The 17,019-nt window shown below is 44.8% G+C and overlaps 2 protein-coding genes across 2 annotated transcripts in view; one reads left to right on the plus strand and one right to left on the minus strand.

Annotated features, from left to right (window-relative positions):
* Positions 1–1,064: 1,064 nt before the first annotated feature.
* The window catches only part of T265_13640 (hypothetical protein), a gene marked incomplete at both ends in the record, with an annotated part of 32,881 nt that continues 16,926 nt past the window's right edge, over positions 1,065–17,019 (plus strand). The window contains 11 exons of the mRNA XM_009169831.1: positions 1,065–1,293; positions 1,332–1,405; positions 1,442–1,550; positions 1,587–1,834; positions 4,380–4,536; positions 7,155–7,577; positions 10,169–10,605; positions 11,582–11,964; positions 13,829–13,980; positions 14,481–14,533; positions 16,292–16,385. Coding sequence (XP_009168095.1) covers positions 1,084–1,293; positions 1,332–1,405; positions 1,442–1,550; positions 1,587–1,834; positions 4,380–4,536; positions 7,155–7,577; positions 10,169–10,605; positions 11,582–11,964; positions 13,829–13,980; positions 14,481–14,533; positions 16,292–16,385 — 2,340 coding nt within the window. The remainder of the gene's footprint in view (positions 1,294–1,331; positions 1,406–1,441; positions 1,551–1,586; positions 1,835–4,379; positions 4,537–7,154; positions 7,578–10,168; positions 10,606–11,581; positions 11,965–13,828; positions 13,981–14,480; positions 14,534–16,291; positions 16,386–17,019) is intronic.
* T265_04953 (hypothetical protein) overlaps positions 13,066–17,019 on the minus strand; it is a gene marked incomplete at both ends in the record, with an annotated part of 5,433 nt that continues 1,479 nt past the window's right edge. Inside the window, one exon of the mRNA XM_009169821.1 lies at positions 13,066–13,356. Within this exon, the coding sequence (XP_009168085.1) occupies positions 13,066–13,356 (291 nt within the window). The remainder of the gene's footprint in view (positions 13,357–17,019) is intronic.

The following is a 17,019-nucleotide window of genomic DNA, read 5'->3' on the forward strand; positions in this document are numbered from 1 at the left end:
AAACTGTAATCTTCATTTTCGTTACACAAACTGGACACAGATCTTCACCCGAAAGAGTCTTCCTGGAGATTCATTGACTCCAGTCATGCGTCGGTCTAATCCAAGCAAATGTTACAAAGTGGCCCCGCGAATTCCGCAACAGAATTCCCTTTTTCAATAGACGCAAAGCGAAATTCTACGAACAACACACTACTCGCGTGCCTCCCGATCAGTAGTATCACCGTTACACCGGTAGGGTGTTACAGCTGAACGACTTCTTTTTTATTTTTCTCTGCGGGAGTCAAAGTTCTTCCAGGGGATTCGCTTATGGACTTTGAGTACGTGGTCGTTATCACTCTTCTTAGATTAGTTCTATTGTAACTATGTGCAATCCTCGCTGGAGTACAGCCGTGTCGAAAAACAAACAAACAAGAAGCATAACAACTTTATTCCGAACAAACGAGTGCGAAAATCACAAGGAGCATCGCGGCATTTAAAGCGCACGTTTCACCTTTAATGCGGGCTGTCCGATCGGTGTTGGGTGATTGGTGGTCATTTCTTCTATGGCCTTACTCGTTTGTCTAAATTATGTTGTATAGGGGAGATAAAGGAGGAGGGCGAAATGCCTAATTCTATACTGCTATAAATATCTGGTGGTTGCAGCTCCATCACTCTGTCAACCAAGATAGGAACTAGCTGCGCAAACACCGTCTGTACCATTTTGCAATTATACGTTTCAGCGCTTTCATGTAAACACAGGCCAGTCGCCCTGAAGAGCACTGGTGGCATCAAAAACTCTCGGCATAGCCGTCATTCTCTTCTGGCAGGTCATGTGCTAAAGCTTTCACCTTCAACAGCTGGATGTTTAACTCCCCATCTCAATGTCACTGGTGAACTGTAGCAGTCGTATCCAACGCGCCCACGGCCCACGACTTATTTGTGAACAAGTAACTGATAGGTTTTGGGGAGAGAAGGTCCGACTCAGCCTGTTACATTCAGCTAACGATCCCCTTTAAGGTGATACGTAATTCTACAGCCAAACAATTTCTTCTGTAAACACCTCTGCTGTTCGTTATTTATTTCAGGTCCTGCAATCTTATCCCCATGAACCAGAGCGATGGTTCCCCAGTTTCTTTTTTATCTTGGGCCACGAATGTTACGAAATGCTCGAATCCAGCCTTTGATACTGTACTCTCACGTTCCTGGACGGACATGGGAAGACAACAGGATGTATTAACAGTATTAACCGGCATCACAAAACTCATTCACGACAAAGGCGGTACAGAGTCTGCTGCTGAATACTACGCCGCCCTGGTGAGTTTGCCTACTTTTTCTTCATTATATCGCTACAGCTCACTGCGCTGAACACTCAGTTCACTACGAAAGCTGCCGAAGCCTACTTACTTAAACTTATCGTTTGCCGCGCGTAAGTCTGTAGCTTACACATTTATTTGCCCGTCAGAGTTCCTGATCTGCTCTTGCGGTCAACCTTTGCTGAAGCTGCCAAGATAATTGTTCACCTTTTGGGTGCTCCTGGTTCAAATACGGTGGATATTATTTTGTGTAAATCTGTAAGTTTTGTTTGCCTGCTCAATTCAGCACTTTAGCTCATCGTTTGTCTCGGTCGTCTGTTGAGCGCTCAGTTGCGGGAATCATGGTCTCTGGAATCCGTGAGACACATTTACCGTCATCTTTTGCGTTTCGTTGATCATGAAAAACCGCCCGTTCGCAAATCTAGTCATGTAGCTGTGCGCACCATCTTAAATGTCGCGTTTAATGAAGGTACGGCGAAGTTCCACCCTGCATGCCATCAAACCGTTGAGAGCCTGTGCACTATCATTCGACAAGAAGTTCGGTAGGTTGATTTACCGTCATGTTATGAATCTGAAACCCTCGTGCTGTTTACTCTATGGACTCTTTCTCAGTCGACTTTTTATTACTGCCCTTTCCGCGTCACTTTTGCTCGATACAAATTCACTGGCTGTATATCAGAGGCTGTGACCTCGGAACCAGCATTTTCAATAGGATAGTTGGTAGCCACATTTGGCCGTTTCAAATCTAATTGGTAAAAATACTCGACCACTTTAACAACGTTCCGTTGGTAGCGCTCGTTTTCTTTTTAACTTTTGCTGACTGCTTTTTTTTACCTGGCCTTTATTTTTGGCGTCATCACACTATGTACTTCGTCGTCCAAACTACGGGACAGGTATTCTTGTTTCCAACCGACTGATTGCAGAAGTCGCATATCCGGTTTCACCAACATTCTAGCTGACATCTGTCTTTTCCACAAAGAAGTGCAATACTCACTATTCAGTCGAAACTGAGACATTTTAATTGTTTGAACTCAAATTTGAAATGTTTTGTCCGAAGCCCTTACAAAAAACATGTAGCTTCAGGTCACTCGGGGAACCTGCAATCAACGCACCGGGAAACTGGAATATCACAAATCCATGCACCGAATATGCTTTTGTTTCAAAACCAACTACAGCGCCTCGAGCACTTATTTTGGGCTTTCCAGGCAATGAGTACCTCCGATCGCAAATGGTTTGTTCATTAGCTAACTCACCGTACTCATTTTGGCTTTGAATCTACCGCGCGCTGGAGCTTAATTTTTCCTGTGGTAGTCTAGTTTTGTCTGTTCTCCCTTCCCATAACAACCCTCCATCCAAGGAACACCTCGGTGGCTCCCAGTTTGTTTACATTATGAATGAAGCATTATGGGCATTTTCGTGACATTAATTTTCGGGAGCCAACTTTTCTCGAAACGTGAATTTTTTACGCTAGTGAAATTCCTTGACAAATTAATGGGGAACATCACTGTTACGGAATAAAACCAAAGCAATCAGTTTATGGGTGGATCAAAACTGCACCGAGGGCCGAATTTCGCTTGTAGCAAATAAGACTGGGTTGGTTCCATCCAGAACAAGCCAGCATATTCTAGTCATCACTGGATTCTGGATGACCGCAGCTGACGACATTTTTTAAGCCGTGACATTACGACGTTTCCTCTGGCGAGTACTCCGCAGCGCTTTCTGTTTCATTGAAGAGCGAGACAGAGCTATCAAAAGGTTCTGTTCCCATGGTTGTAAGACATCTTTGGGTATGGCTGCTGGTTTGGGACAGTGAAGTAAGGGATCAGCTGTCGAGAAGTGAATGATCCTGGTAGAGAAACAGCCATCTTCGGAACTCCACGGTATCAATCAGTAACTTGGCGGTATTTTGTGTCTCGATATTGTCTCGCGCAACATCGATCTGACCGCGACTGTGTTTAGTGTTCTTATGTAGACTTATAGTTCTTAGAATTTACGATTTTTTTTGGCTTTTTTTCGTTCTGGCTTTCTAAATCCAATCTCCAGCCTAATGCGTCCGGATGAAAAACTGTCTACTGCTAACCGTTTTTTGTAAGGAAGACATATTGTACCCTATAAGTCCACTTTGGATTACCTACGGAGGGAACACTTTCCAGTGAGCAGAATTCATTTTTATCGTCCATAACCAATTGATTTGGTACATTACACCGTGTGGGATGACCTGCGACTCTTAACCCAAGAGTTCACGGTTGTCTGCAGGCTGGGATACTGATAGGGGGAATAAGGTTCGCTCCCAACCCGAGTTGCTGGCTTAAATCATGGCCTCAGGCAGTAGCTGACACCAGTGGAACGTTGCAGTAGCTCAAATGTTAAAGCAAGAGTTGCAGCGCTTGTTCCGACTCCTAACCTGAAGGGCTAGGAGGTGAATTCATCAAGCTTCTACCCATGATCGTGTTTGGTCTGATAGACTGTGTCATCAGCGGGTTAGGGACTCACGACAAAGTATCATACAGCGGTAGGATCAAGTCTTATCGCAACTACGTTAAAGGTGGACGTATTATTCACGTGCTGGTTTTGATGTTTCTAGTTCATTTGTTTGAGTGATTTCAGGCCTACTCTGTACTATACATATATACCATATCTATCTTCAAGTGGGGCTCCGCTTTTCACTTATCAGTTTATCATTTCTCCCCTTATTCGTTGTTAACAGACAGCTCGTAGCGGTTCTGCGTACTAAAGAAGTTCATTGCATCCGACTCGCTCTCAACGTTTGTTCCGACTCCTAACCTGAAGGGCTAGGAGGTGAATTCATCAAGCTTCTACCCATGATCGTGTTTGGTCTGATAGACTGTGTCATCAGCGGGTTAGGGACTCACGACAAAGTATCATACAGCGGTAGGATCAAGTCTTATCGCAACTACGTTAAAGGTGGACGTATTATTCACGTGCTGGTTTTGATGTTTCTAGTTCATTTGTTTGAGTGATTTCAGGCCTACTCTGTACTATACATATATACCATATCTATCTTCAAGTGGGGCTCCGCTTTTCACTTATCAGTTTATCATTTCTCCCCTTATTCGTTGTTAACAGACAGCTCGTAGCGGTTCTGCGTACTAAAGAAGTTCATTGCATCCGACTGCTGCATTGCTTAGAATTACTGACATCTATACTGCCCCTGTTACCATCGAAGGAAGTGAAGGCTGCTTGCGAGTGCATCTTAGAATTGGTTGAATTTCCAAATCCATTGGTGAGTCCTATACATGGATCGGCTTCTGATGTGTTCCCCCACTTTCCCTGTTCAAGCAGAAAGTACTCATACCGATGGATTAAAGCGTTTTGTTTGTCAGCCACTTATGGACGTGTTACTGCTGACAAGTTCCAGAAGGCCCTTTTGAACTGGGGCCACGCACAGGCTGCTGTAAAATCCGTTTTGCCTCGCCGTACAACTGGGTTTTGAGTCAGAGAAAGACAACCCTGTCCTATCTCATGCAGATATCATTCATCGATTTGAGTGACCGGAATATAAGTCCCTACATAACTAGCTGCTATTGTACCGGTGCCTTTTATGTACAAATGCATATGTGTATTCATTTGCGGCTATTCGCAATGTCTGCGTGGAGACATAACATTTCAATTAAGAGGGATAATCACCTAGACCTGGCATGTTTGTTCAGTTCTTGGAGATGTCCACCCTTCAGGAAGTAAAGAAGGGTTTGGAGAATATAAAGTGGACCATCATAAACGGGAGCTTCAGCTGGATTAATTTGAGTCTTTTTTTCAAAACCAGATTCGTACGCAAATGAGAGTGTTTGTTGAAATGTGTTCATTTTGGGTTCGAGTAGAACATAAGGTTGACTGAAACTCGGGGACTACATCTACCTGATGAGCCCAAAGAAAGGTGAAACCGGTCGCGAGATGTCGAAGAATTTTCAGCAACCTTGTGAGTAGTTGACATTAGATCACATTAAGGACCATGGTTATTTCTTTTGCCGCTAGAACGTCGTCGGTGACATGTGATCCACTCTTCCTCTTTGATTGAAGTATTCGTAATGTCATCAACATTTCTCGCCTCATTTCGGCTTGGTGTTCTTTCAACATACTGGTATTTTGCAAGCCGTAAGTGCTGAACTACCGCTTACACCAAGCCAAAACGGTCTCGGAGCTGGGTTCGATACAGATTGACAGTTTTTCAGTCAAAAACTTCTACGGACCTTCATAATTCTCTCTACTGGCATCGACGTTGCATCAGAACCCGAGTTGATTTATACTCATGGCTCGAACGATCCTATACAATGTAGCACGGAGGTTGGTGGACTGGAGTCCTACTGAAAACCGCATTCGAGAATAAGCTCATGTGGTTTGATAGGGCCTTCAATTATTCATTGAGAAATGATGATTAGCCGGACTGTGCCCCCAACGCACTTCTCTGCCACTGGGGTGTGCGCAGTTGCAGCACTAATCATATCGTGAGTTCGGGATAACCGCTTAACTTCAGTCGTACATTGAGGACGGGCAAGTTTTGCTTGAGTGCCTCAGTACGATGACTGTTCGTCCGTACTAACTAGTATGTCTCAGCAAGCGACAGCGAACAAGTGCTTCTGCAATAAGCGTTAGAGATAAGATCCATAGAATTTCCGGATTGTGCTTGCCCGAGTCGAAGCCTTTGGTGAGATGTCGACGTGTGTTAGCCAGCCCTACAACATTACCTCCAATGAGGTGACACTTCATGATTGTGGCACATACATTTGTTCGCATAAACAATTTTACGGGGTGAACAGCTTCCTGTACAGGACTGTGTGCTTTTGTCAATATTCTTTCAGCCCTATGGTTTGTAGAAGGCTATTGACAACGCCAATAAATGAGATTGGAATGTAAAGGAAACTACTCACAAGGTTGCTGGAAACTCTTTTACAGCCCACGACTGGTTTCGCTCTTGGGGCTCATCAGGTAGGCACAGTCCCCGAGTTTCAGTCAACCTTATGTTCTACTTGAACTGAAACGTGCTGCTCTGAATCAAACGGTGATTTCTGTCTGAAGATGGAACTCCCTCGCATTGGCATCTCCGCTGTTCATTTCTCCGGCGTGCACAGGACTTATGTGACACTAGGATGAAGGTTTGTGCTCTTGTCTTGCTAACAACAGTTGTTTCTGAAGATGGAACTACCTCGCATTGCATCTCCGCTGTTCATTTTTCCGGCGTGCACAGGACTTATGAGACACTAGGATGAAGGGTTGTGCTCTTGTCTTGCTAACAACAGTTGTCTCTTCTTGAGAGTGTTAGTGCAGCAGCGTCCAACATATCCCGCCAAATTTTACATGACTGAAGGTATGATCAGTTCTCATCTGGCTGCTGGCTCCCATTAAGGCCACATTAACACTGCTCCTCAGTGAGTGTTACCACTTGAGTGGTTTCAGCCCTACTAGGGTACATCAGATCTATGTATCCCACTAAGATCCGAGAGGAATCGAACTTGTAACCTTTCGAACAGATGTAAAAGTTGTGCTTGTGGTTAATCTGCAGCGATTCATAAGGTGCACACTGCCGGTAATTACCAACATGGATGTCGCAGCGTGGATAAACTTTTCTTTTACTTGTGGAACCTCGATTTGCATGTACATTCGGAGCGTGTTTGAGTGGATGCGTAAGATTTTTCCTCCAGCAGACTGAGTGATGCGATGCTAGTTGTGTGTCCCAATAAGCCCACAACAGCAAGTGGACCACCAAATCCAAAGTCTCTGAATAATTGACTGGAGTCGTGAAGTTTCCTTTGCGTCCACTCGTATCACGTAATAAGTTAGTCGTCCGCTTTTTGCATGAATTTTCCTTCGTTCATTTCTACACTGCGTGTTTCCAATTCCGCACAGGTCGTAAGCAAGGCATTCGGCAGTGTTCAATCTCTATTTGAAAATCGTCCTTCCGTGGAGTGCCTCTCCGTGGACCTCGCTGCTCGTTTACTGACCGCATTGTACACATACCGCCCAGGTGATCCGGCCATATTTGAAGTTTCCACCGCGGCCACTGATGCAAAGACGGGATTCACCGGTGTGGAAGTGCTTGTCTCATGGATTCGTGCTGTTCGTGCAGGCTGCTCTTATTTATGTGATTTGACCAGTCGGGTATTCGATGATACGTCCGATGCAGTGAATCGAATTGGAGTTCAGCGCCTAGCTTTGGAACACTTGGATCGCTTAATAAAGGGACTTTTAGATCTACTGATGACAACACCTCTACCGAAACTGCGGAAAACTGTTTCGGACATTTTGGATAGCATATTTATCCATGAATTCGTAAGTATTCCTTTGGTATTTAAGAAGTTGTGTGATCGTCTGTCCGGTATCATATCAGTTTCTGCTAGCATCCTTTGTAATATTTCGGTTGATCCCAGTTGTCCAGTGTAGCCTACTGCAGCTGGCCGCTCGGAGTCTACTTTTGATATTTGGATGAGCGGGTCGTTGACTACTTCGAACTTCCATCAAAGGGGTCAAAACTAACCGAATCCGGTGGATTACGATCTTATTTTTACCTTTTGTCTTGCGGGTTATATCCTTCAACCAAATGCTTTCTGTCAGACCCATTATTTGAGCTACTGTCCTGGGAATGAGCACCCTCGATCGCATTTTCACTGCTTTTAAATTCTATGAACCCTACATTGCGGATGATTTGAGAGATTTGCTAAATTCGCTCGTTTTATATCATTTTGGCGGGCTTCCTGAGACTAAACTCCAGTGTTTTATCAAGCGCTTGTGTATTTTATAGGCAAAGAGAAGACGCATATTCAAAGGTATCTCCATAAATGAACTACTGAGAAGATTGAATCAGGAAATTCCTAGTAAAACGGAAAAGGATACGATAAGTTGGAGCATGTCATTAGCGGAGAATATTGGAAAGTCAGTGAAGTCCGGCTAGTAAAGGTTGATCTGAGTCTTGTAAAGTTTTCGGAATATGACAATCGAGAACATAAATGAAGTCAGAACATATTCCAAAGGGTTCCAAAGGCTCCAACTCTGGAGACTAGCAGACAGAAACATAGTTCTTTGTGACATTGGAGGGTTGGAATTTGGAAGGGTCACTAGTGGAGTGGGGAGAGCGAGTAACCGAGCGCTATGACAAGGAGACGAGGAAGGGAAGTCGGACTTAGCGCATAGCATGCTGGTAACAATAGGACGGAAGGGCAGGCGATGAGGTTCTACTCCTATTTACACATTACCTAGAATTTAAAGATGTATGCAGGTAGAAGCAATATTCCGTAACGAGATGAATCTGTCATCTGTACCAAAGTGGTTCATTTAGGGAACAGTTAAAATGGCCGGCAAGGAAACCTTGTTTTCAATAAGGGTTGGTGAGTGTAATACTAATTTAGACAACATTTCACTTCTGACACAAAGGCTTAGTCTGGCGAGGTCTATCGAATTCCAAGTCAAACGGGGGACCAGTCGACAAAGCTCCTTTCAATTTGTAGAGTGACCCTATTCTAAACCCCATTTCAAAAGTGCTCTTGGTCGTTATGGGTGGCTACGACTGATGAGTTGGGGAAAAGAGAATCCGGCTCATAGCCTGTTCCCTTCGGTCAGCTAGTCAACAGCCAGTATACTCACTTGAGCTACCCTTATTCGGACATATTGCCAAGGTAGCATCAAGATCCAAGATACATGAGTTTGCGACGGCAGGAATATCAGGAGCTGTTAGAAAGACATTGAATATGACTAACAGGGAGTGATGCTTTTGGAGGAAGCTGTGCCCAACAGTGGTGCAGGTATAGGATCGCCCCAATCGATTGTACAACTCACTATGGATACGAAATTAAACGTATCGACTGCATGGCGATTTACATCAGACAAACAGTCAGGGAATTGCGTACCAGGATCGGAGGACGCGAGCGTCCGGCAAACAAACATCTATGGGACTCAAATGAATATCAGGCGAGCCATTTGCAAGACACTGGACACGGAATAGTTATGGAAAGGTCTGGAGGTTTTGAGACAATGACAGCATTACGATTGATGGCTGAGGTGGTTGAAATCGTCTAGCTTCGCGGCGTGAACAGAGTAGGGTATGCAGAACTGGCAAGTATGTGGAAAGTGGTTTCATACCAGCCAATTTTATGCGTGTTGCCTTGCGGCTATGCAGGAGTTTCTTGCACAATTGTGAACTCTAGATAGCTCAGTGGTTAAGGCACGAACTTACCGACCGCAAGCTCCGCAGTTCGAACTCAACACTGGCTTCTTGATTGCTCCTGTCTAGCTCGTGGCAGTCAGTCCTCGCGCTTCTTTTGCGTTGCATGGGAGCTGTGTACCGGAAGAATACCGCAGCTGAGCGGTATTTTTTTTTAAATAGCAGGGTATCTGGCCGGCATTACTTTTTAAATAGCAGGGTATCTGGCCGGCATGGGTTCTATGCTATACCAGCAGACACCATACCTATAAGCGGAAAACGTGCCACTTTCCATGTCCTTCAAACGAACACTTTGGAAAGTACTGATACTGCTAAAATATCCGACTGAAGGTTTGAGAAAATCTTCAACCGAAATCATATGCAAGTTTAAGGTGTTCAGGTGTCGAAGTCAGCCGCAGCGTGGGATCATTATGCACCTAGTCTTGTTAACCGTTCTCCATAGTATGAGTCAGACGCACCTACCAATCGGGCTGTGATGGGATTCCGTGAATGTAAACTACAATATTATTGAAGCATTGAACTCACCTTCCGGGCAGCATATTTTCATCCGGTGTGCAGAGTGCGGCTGCCTTTTCCTCCATAGTTTTGCTTTCAGCGGGTTGTACGTGAGTTTAGGGTAGCTATTTTTTCATTGATATCATTTAACGGTTTTTTACTCTCACTTGTTCGCAGTTCTTGACATAATCAACCCACTTTCCTGTACTAGGATGCTCTACTACTTTCAACTGATCTCCGGAGTCATCTACGCCCCGTGTTGATAGCCATCACCAATAAACTTGGCGAATGCATGAGACTTTCACGGTACGAAACTTGGGTCTACGCTTTGGCACTCACAGCTCGGCTACTTCGCATTTGGCCACGTATTCAGGAGGGGCCCGACCACGGCATCGATTCCGCCCTGTGTCAGTTGCTGAAACAATTGGCGCAGCTACGCGACAGTCTGGTTGATGGAGCTGGGAGCTTGGCACAGTTGATAGAAATGAATGCTGTGGATCAGGATCCGATGAGAGTTGTGGATACACAGCTCGAAGAATCGGTGATTGATGAACTGGATCGTGTTTGCCTCGTGGCGTTGGAGTCGTTCGGTCCAGAAGTTATCCTACAGAAGGAACTGCTTTCGGTCGAACCGTTAGTTGAAGAGCTGTAGGTTGCCCTTTAGTCTACCCGTTTGTCTCGAAACGAGCTGTGGTTTTCTTCACACTTTATGGTGCATGTTTCTCGACTCGATCCTAAAAATATCCCGAATCACGAAAACAAATTTAACGTCTTTAATTCAGGACTTTATTCGGAAGGAATTCGGGCCATCCGAACACAACTCCATGATGGTGTTTATTCGGCTACCCGGGCCCCGCACGACCACCATCGTGCTATTCTTCAATGGTGAACCTGCAGCTAAGCTCCACGTACCAAATGGCAGTTGGACATTTCTTAGTTCCATCATTGATCTCTTTTTCTAAACCACACTCTGTTAAGCTTTTGTCGGGATGTACTGAGAAAACTGTTTTTGAAGCGTTTGCTTGTCTGGCACCCGATTTAAAGTGTGCAGTGCATGTGTGTGCATGCAGGCTTGTGTGGGCGTTTTTGTTTTTCACAGTGTTGCTACGTAGCCAACGGAAGGAAAGAGCCAAAATGGTGCAGCAAGGGATTATCGTCTATATTCTTTGCATAGTTTCATTCCATCCGTAGCAGATACCAAACACCGTTTGCATGTCTTGCTCCTGCCAAACTCCGGCTTGATTTCGGAATTTGGCCTGTTGTTCACGTAAACTAGAGGACACCAAATGAGCTTACTTTGACTCGGTGGTTGGGTTATGCAATCGGAAGGCACATACTTTGTCTTCTTAAATTTGCAGGGCGTATTGCGTGATACCACCGCCCACCTCTTAAAGTAGCGCGGTTATACGACAGTTAATGGAAGATGGGCTGGGAGTAGATAAATTCACAATCCTTTTCGATGAAACCACGTTCCAAAGCAGGTATTTAATAGTGGAATGCTGTATCTATTTCTCTTCTTTTTCCAGTTCTGATATGTTTATGCTTATTGTATGAAGAACATACCACTCGTGCTCAGACAAGCACTATTATGTATATGGTAAATAGTCCCCTTCATTTGTTTTAGTGAAAACGGTGTCGTCGAACTTCGACGCTCGTGGTTTCTACCTCTCCTGGCCCGCGCCCAACCCGCAAACCCCTGCCGCCTTAGTTTCTTTGTCAGTCACATCCTAACTCTGGTGGATCGTTCCCTGGCCGTCGCCAGGGACGTAAGCACGTCCAGCATACCGACTGCCACAATCAGCTCGTTGATCACCGCAGGAGTTACCGTCGCTCGTCAGCTATGGGCCGGTCTAAGCATGTTTGTACGACATGCTCCCCTGGATTGGTCCGAATTGTCTGTTGGTGGCTTCGGTCGTCGACTGGTCAATGAACTCAACAATGCACCTGCCTTGCGGCCCATTATCTTGCTGGCTTTCCGTCGATTGGCGAAGTTCGCGTACGAAAATGGTGAGTATTGCTATATTCCGCTGTCCGGACCGCTCGTTGTCAAATTTCTCCAAGGCTCTGCCTTTTATTCCTCTTTCTGGTGATATCGTCAGTCCTGAACTGTACACACTTGTCCCAAGGAACCTTAACTAGCCACTTCCCTTGCTTTCATTTTGTCGTAATGAGGTTGACTTGCTATTAGTGACCACAGAATTTCGAGCCTGTTGATTGTATGTGGGAATTTGGCGATTCCAAACCTGCTAATTGTCAGTAGTTTAGAAGGATATGCATTGCCTGATAGAAGGATGAATAGCTCCGTATCACCAAACGGTATGGTAGACGAGGGTTGCGAGTTCGAATCGTTCGCGAGATTAGTGATATCTGCACTATTCATCATCCCCAACAAGGATGAGACAACTGTATAGTGTCTTTCAGCTTTTTCGAATAGATTGATTCCAGTTACTGGATGAAATCTTGACTGGAATTCCAACTTCATAACGTGAACTACGTATTATTTGGGACGTCCAGGTTAGGTTTCAATGTGGTGGATGGGAGAAGCCGCCAAGAAGCTCAGTGGAACCTTCGAACTATCCAGGAAGGCTCTGTGTGGCTGACAACCCGTTTTTCTCATATCAGTTGTACAGATACCTGTGGTTACTAGGCTACTGGTGCTTCCTCCGGGTGAACTTGCTGAACAACAACGACGGTATGTGTGAAGTCTCTTAGTGTCGCACTTTGCCCTACATGGGTTGGAAACCTGGGCACCATAGTGTGTTATGATCACTGATATTGCTCGATCATGCTGAATGGTTTCACTTGGTGATAGTTCATGAATAGCGATGGGTTGCAGTGTTCTTGATGGGCCATTTCGTAGAGTCTTTCCTCCCAAATACGTTCTTTGCTGAAACCATCTAGTGGTGCTCGACTAACGAGTTCACAGTAGAACATAAAATTCATACCTAGAACCCTATCTTTCTTTGACACTCCGCCTTCCAGGATGTATCAGTGGTTGGGGATTTTAGCTTGCGCCGTTCTGCTCCATATCCATCTGTCTGTGTTGTACCCTTCAAGACTATCATCTTCTTGTTCATAATAAAAAAACCACTTCATTTAGTGTGCCGTCTATCCTAGGTCTACATGTCCATCTATTGTCGGTGACGTATAGTTAGCCTTTCCAATTTTCGTCGAAATCGAGGAACAGAACAAGCAGCTGGGGTCTCTTTTGGACTCTTCAGGAGCCATACGGTAACTTTCTGGAGTTACTTCTAACTCAGCGGACCGACAGCCTGGCCTCATGCAAGGACTGTTAGAAGTCTCAGACCCTTTAAGGTTTGTTATGAATACCCTTGAAGTCTCCCGAGCTTCCGGTTTCCCATAGAATGAGTGTCGAGTGCGATCAGTCCCATCAGCTTCCTTATATTAATAAGGTGTAACTATAGTTGATTTGGACGTGTCAGAGATTTCAGTGTGGACGAATGGATTACAACAACTCAAGACCAAACTACTTTTGAACGGGCGCTTCTTGAATTCATATCAAAGATTAACCATGGTTTAAACAAAGGGCCTGGCAAACTGACCAAATGACTTGAAGCGACGGACCACCTCAGTCTCCCGTAGTTTTGATTGGGGTACTTATCTCGGACGATAGAGTGAGACGCCTATCTACTGATTGCCAAGACCGTTCGCTCGAGAACTATCCGATGTGATGCTAACGTTGAACTGATGTTACACTAATCTGGTGTAAAGTAAACTTAAGAACAAACTCAATAATGACCGCAGGCTTGTAGGTATCCTAGTCTACATTTTAGTTTTTGTGGCTCTAGGTCCCACCACTCAACTGTCTGCTCGCTCAACTACACTACTACCCCTTGTTTGTACCTTTCAGACACTGGTTTATCTGCTATGCGTGGTGGCTCCAAACTAGCAATTCCAGTCATGTTATCGTTGTACGAGCACGCGATGCTACCGAAAGATCTGACGCTGCAGCAACAAATTCGAGCCACATTGAATGCCTACTTGCCCTGTCTCACAGCCAAAGTGAGTGGTAATTGATTTTGGAAGCACACAACTATCCAGATGCTTCACCACTGTCTTTTAGAACAAATATGCCATTTTAACAAATGCGAGATTTACGATTCAGACTGATTGGGATGTGTTCATTTGGGCACTTTAGTACCATGTACAACTATACCATTCTATAATGGGTTACGAACTACCGTAGATTCACTCACTGCAAATCCGCCGTCTTATTTGTGAATGCAACTCGTTACACGATCCTAGTTTCGCAGAATATCATACGCCTACGGCGTATCTATGAGAAAGTCATCTACAATGACCCTGTGTCTGATTTCTGCTCGGTGGATGCGACTTCCTGTGAATGCAATTCAGTTTCGACTGTCAGATGTCTCAATCTCCGTCTTACTTTTACATGCATGTGCGCGAAACGTTTCGAACTTCATATTTCACCCTCTTCTTGTGACACTGCCTTGTCACACGCTGCTGTTACTTACCATTTCATTATTCCGTTATCCTTGCAGATGATCGCTGCTCCTGCCGCGGTGGCTCTGCAAAAACTCAATTCTACTCAAAAGTATGTTCACGGTTTAGCGGTTTTGTGCTCATAAGCTTGGGTCATGCAAGTATCTCGGTTGTTTGTGGTGGATTCCTTTACCTTTAGCTAAATAACTCGCAATGTTTGTACGGCAATTCAGCCTAAGAATCCTCACTGTCAGTGATGATGATGAGGATGGGTGAGGTTAGTGAGGATGAGAAGAAAAACGCATCAGTGAATGGCGTTTGACATTCGCTCCTCAGTTCGGGCGGATGGTCTCAACTAAACGGATTGTACTCAAATCAGGTGATCGGTGGTCTGTTCATAACAAAATCCCTTCCATTTTGTACATAGAACAAATGTAGCAGTCACCGAATCTCCAAACTGTATTGCGTTGCTAACGTTACTGTTGACTTTTCGCCGGGATATCAATGACCTTGGTTTATTCTCTACGTGATATACGAACCACTGCCATGATTTCCCTGGTAGGCAAAACGAAATGAAACCTCTCCGTGTCCCTCCGTTAAGTGCCCGTCGGTGTTTCTTGGCTAAGCACTTGAATATGGAAAGTTAGGAAATCAAAAAGTCTGCTTCCAAAGGCCTAAAACTCGATCTGAAGACAGCATGGAAATAAACCCTCTCAATTTAGGGCTATTATAGCAACATAAGGTTAATCCCGATGTCATAACCGGGGCATTCGTCCCTCTGTACAGGGAACATTTGAACGAATCAAAAGTAGCCCCTTTGAAAGATCCAAACAAGCTTTAAAGAAGCGACCAAAAGGTGTCTCTGGGACCCTGTTATACTTCCCTATCGTTAGCTTCCCTTGCACTGTTCATAGCTCGTCTTCTGTCACAACTGTCCTTCACAAATCTGGTTCGATATTCAGATCATCTTCAGCAAGCCATGTTTTCAACTTTCAAACCTTCTGCTCTGGGGTACACCATCGAAGTCGGTCAGTACTGGTAAATGCTGTAGGGTTTTTGTCATTTTTTCACCTGATAACTATTTTTGTACTGTTATGGAGCCAGCATCCGAGTATTTGTCACAGTGGCGCGTTCATCTCCTAGAAAGATCAACACCTCCCCGTCTACCGTATGAACCGAACCAACTGCTGTTCACGTCTCCTAACGCATTCGTCGTACAGTACCCAGATGTTTGGAAATCCAGTTTCGGAACTCGAGCATTTATTTCTAGCAAATTATGGAGATATTCTATCATAGAGTGTTCCGTACTGGGAATGACTGAGTTTATCGAAATAGTGGAACCGCTGAGGTGAGAGAATTCTGGAATCGACTGGTTCCTGCTTTCCCATAGATCGGTTACTACACATGTCAGGAATCTAAACACACTAGTCGGGAACGTCCTGGAACGCAGCGTTGACACTTAGTTGCTGGTACTTAGCATTTCTCAGGTCCTAGTCCCCAAGGTTTTTTTGTGGATTTGCACTGTAGCCCAGCTGTGGGCCTTCACTTTGGCTTAAATGCTAGCCAGTTATTGACTTACGTTATCTGGTCCCAGGTACCATCTCAACCGCTCAGCTCAAAGGAATCATCTGTTGTTATTGCCCACTTCATTTTACACTTCACCGAAGGATTTCATATGCGCTTGACATTTACTGCTTTGGTCATCGACCATACAAAATTCACAGTCAGGATCTGCCTTCATGTTTCGTGCTATTCTTTTCGAAAGAATTGTGTGCTGTGGAGTGTCCCCTATGAGCCACTTGTCACCCTTTGTATAGGATTTCGGGGCTTGGAGCTTTTACCATCCTGCTATTCTTGTTTCGTTACGCAGCCCAATCTATCTGGATATCTTGCAAATTGTCATTCCCCACACAACGTCCGAAGAAATTGAGCAATTCTTGCCAAACATCATCCCATTTCTGTCGGTAAGTACGCTAGTAACAGGTCAGTTGGTAAAACTCTCAGCTTAAACAAACTTGATCCTTTTTAGTCGCTTTTGAGGAGAGCGAGGCTAAGGCCATATCGGCCGTTCGTCTCATCTAGTTTCTACAAGTACGTACAAACTTCATTAGATCAGACAACTCATCTAATGGGCTTCTTGGGTAGTATGCCACTGTAGCCTCTAAATCCTCTAATCTAACGGGCGTTTATTTTCCTCCGAAACCGCACCGATTCGATTTCAGTTCAACGCGTCTGCTAAAATCGCCTTCGACTTTGAAAGATCTCACCTACACTGCTCTAGTGTCTCAAGATCTTCAATCTCGGACAACTGGGGTGTGCGAATAATTTCAAGGTACTGTAAATTAGCTGGACACCCTACTCGACTCACGGTTCGAGTGAACACCAGCTATGCGAGGTGTCACTAGTGAGTTGTGTGGGGCATTTAGATGGCAGACCGAGCCGTGGATACAGCACTGACGAACGTTTTTCGCTGATCATGCGCACAGCTAACACCATCTAAACGTCAAGCAACAGTTATCCAAGAGTGTGACAATAGATACAGAAAACCGGTGGAAATCCCAAGCGGAAAGGATAGAAGCTGAATGACATTATATATAT

The sequence above is a fragment of the Opisthorchis viverrini genome (genome assembly GCF_000715545.1).
Source record: "Opisthorchis viverrini unplaced genomic scaffold opera_v5_90, whole genome shotgun sequence".
Classification (NCBI taxonomy): Eukaryota; Metazoa; Platyhelminthes; class Trematoda; order Opisthorchiida; family Opisthorchiidae; genus Opisthorchis; species Opisthorchis viverrini.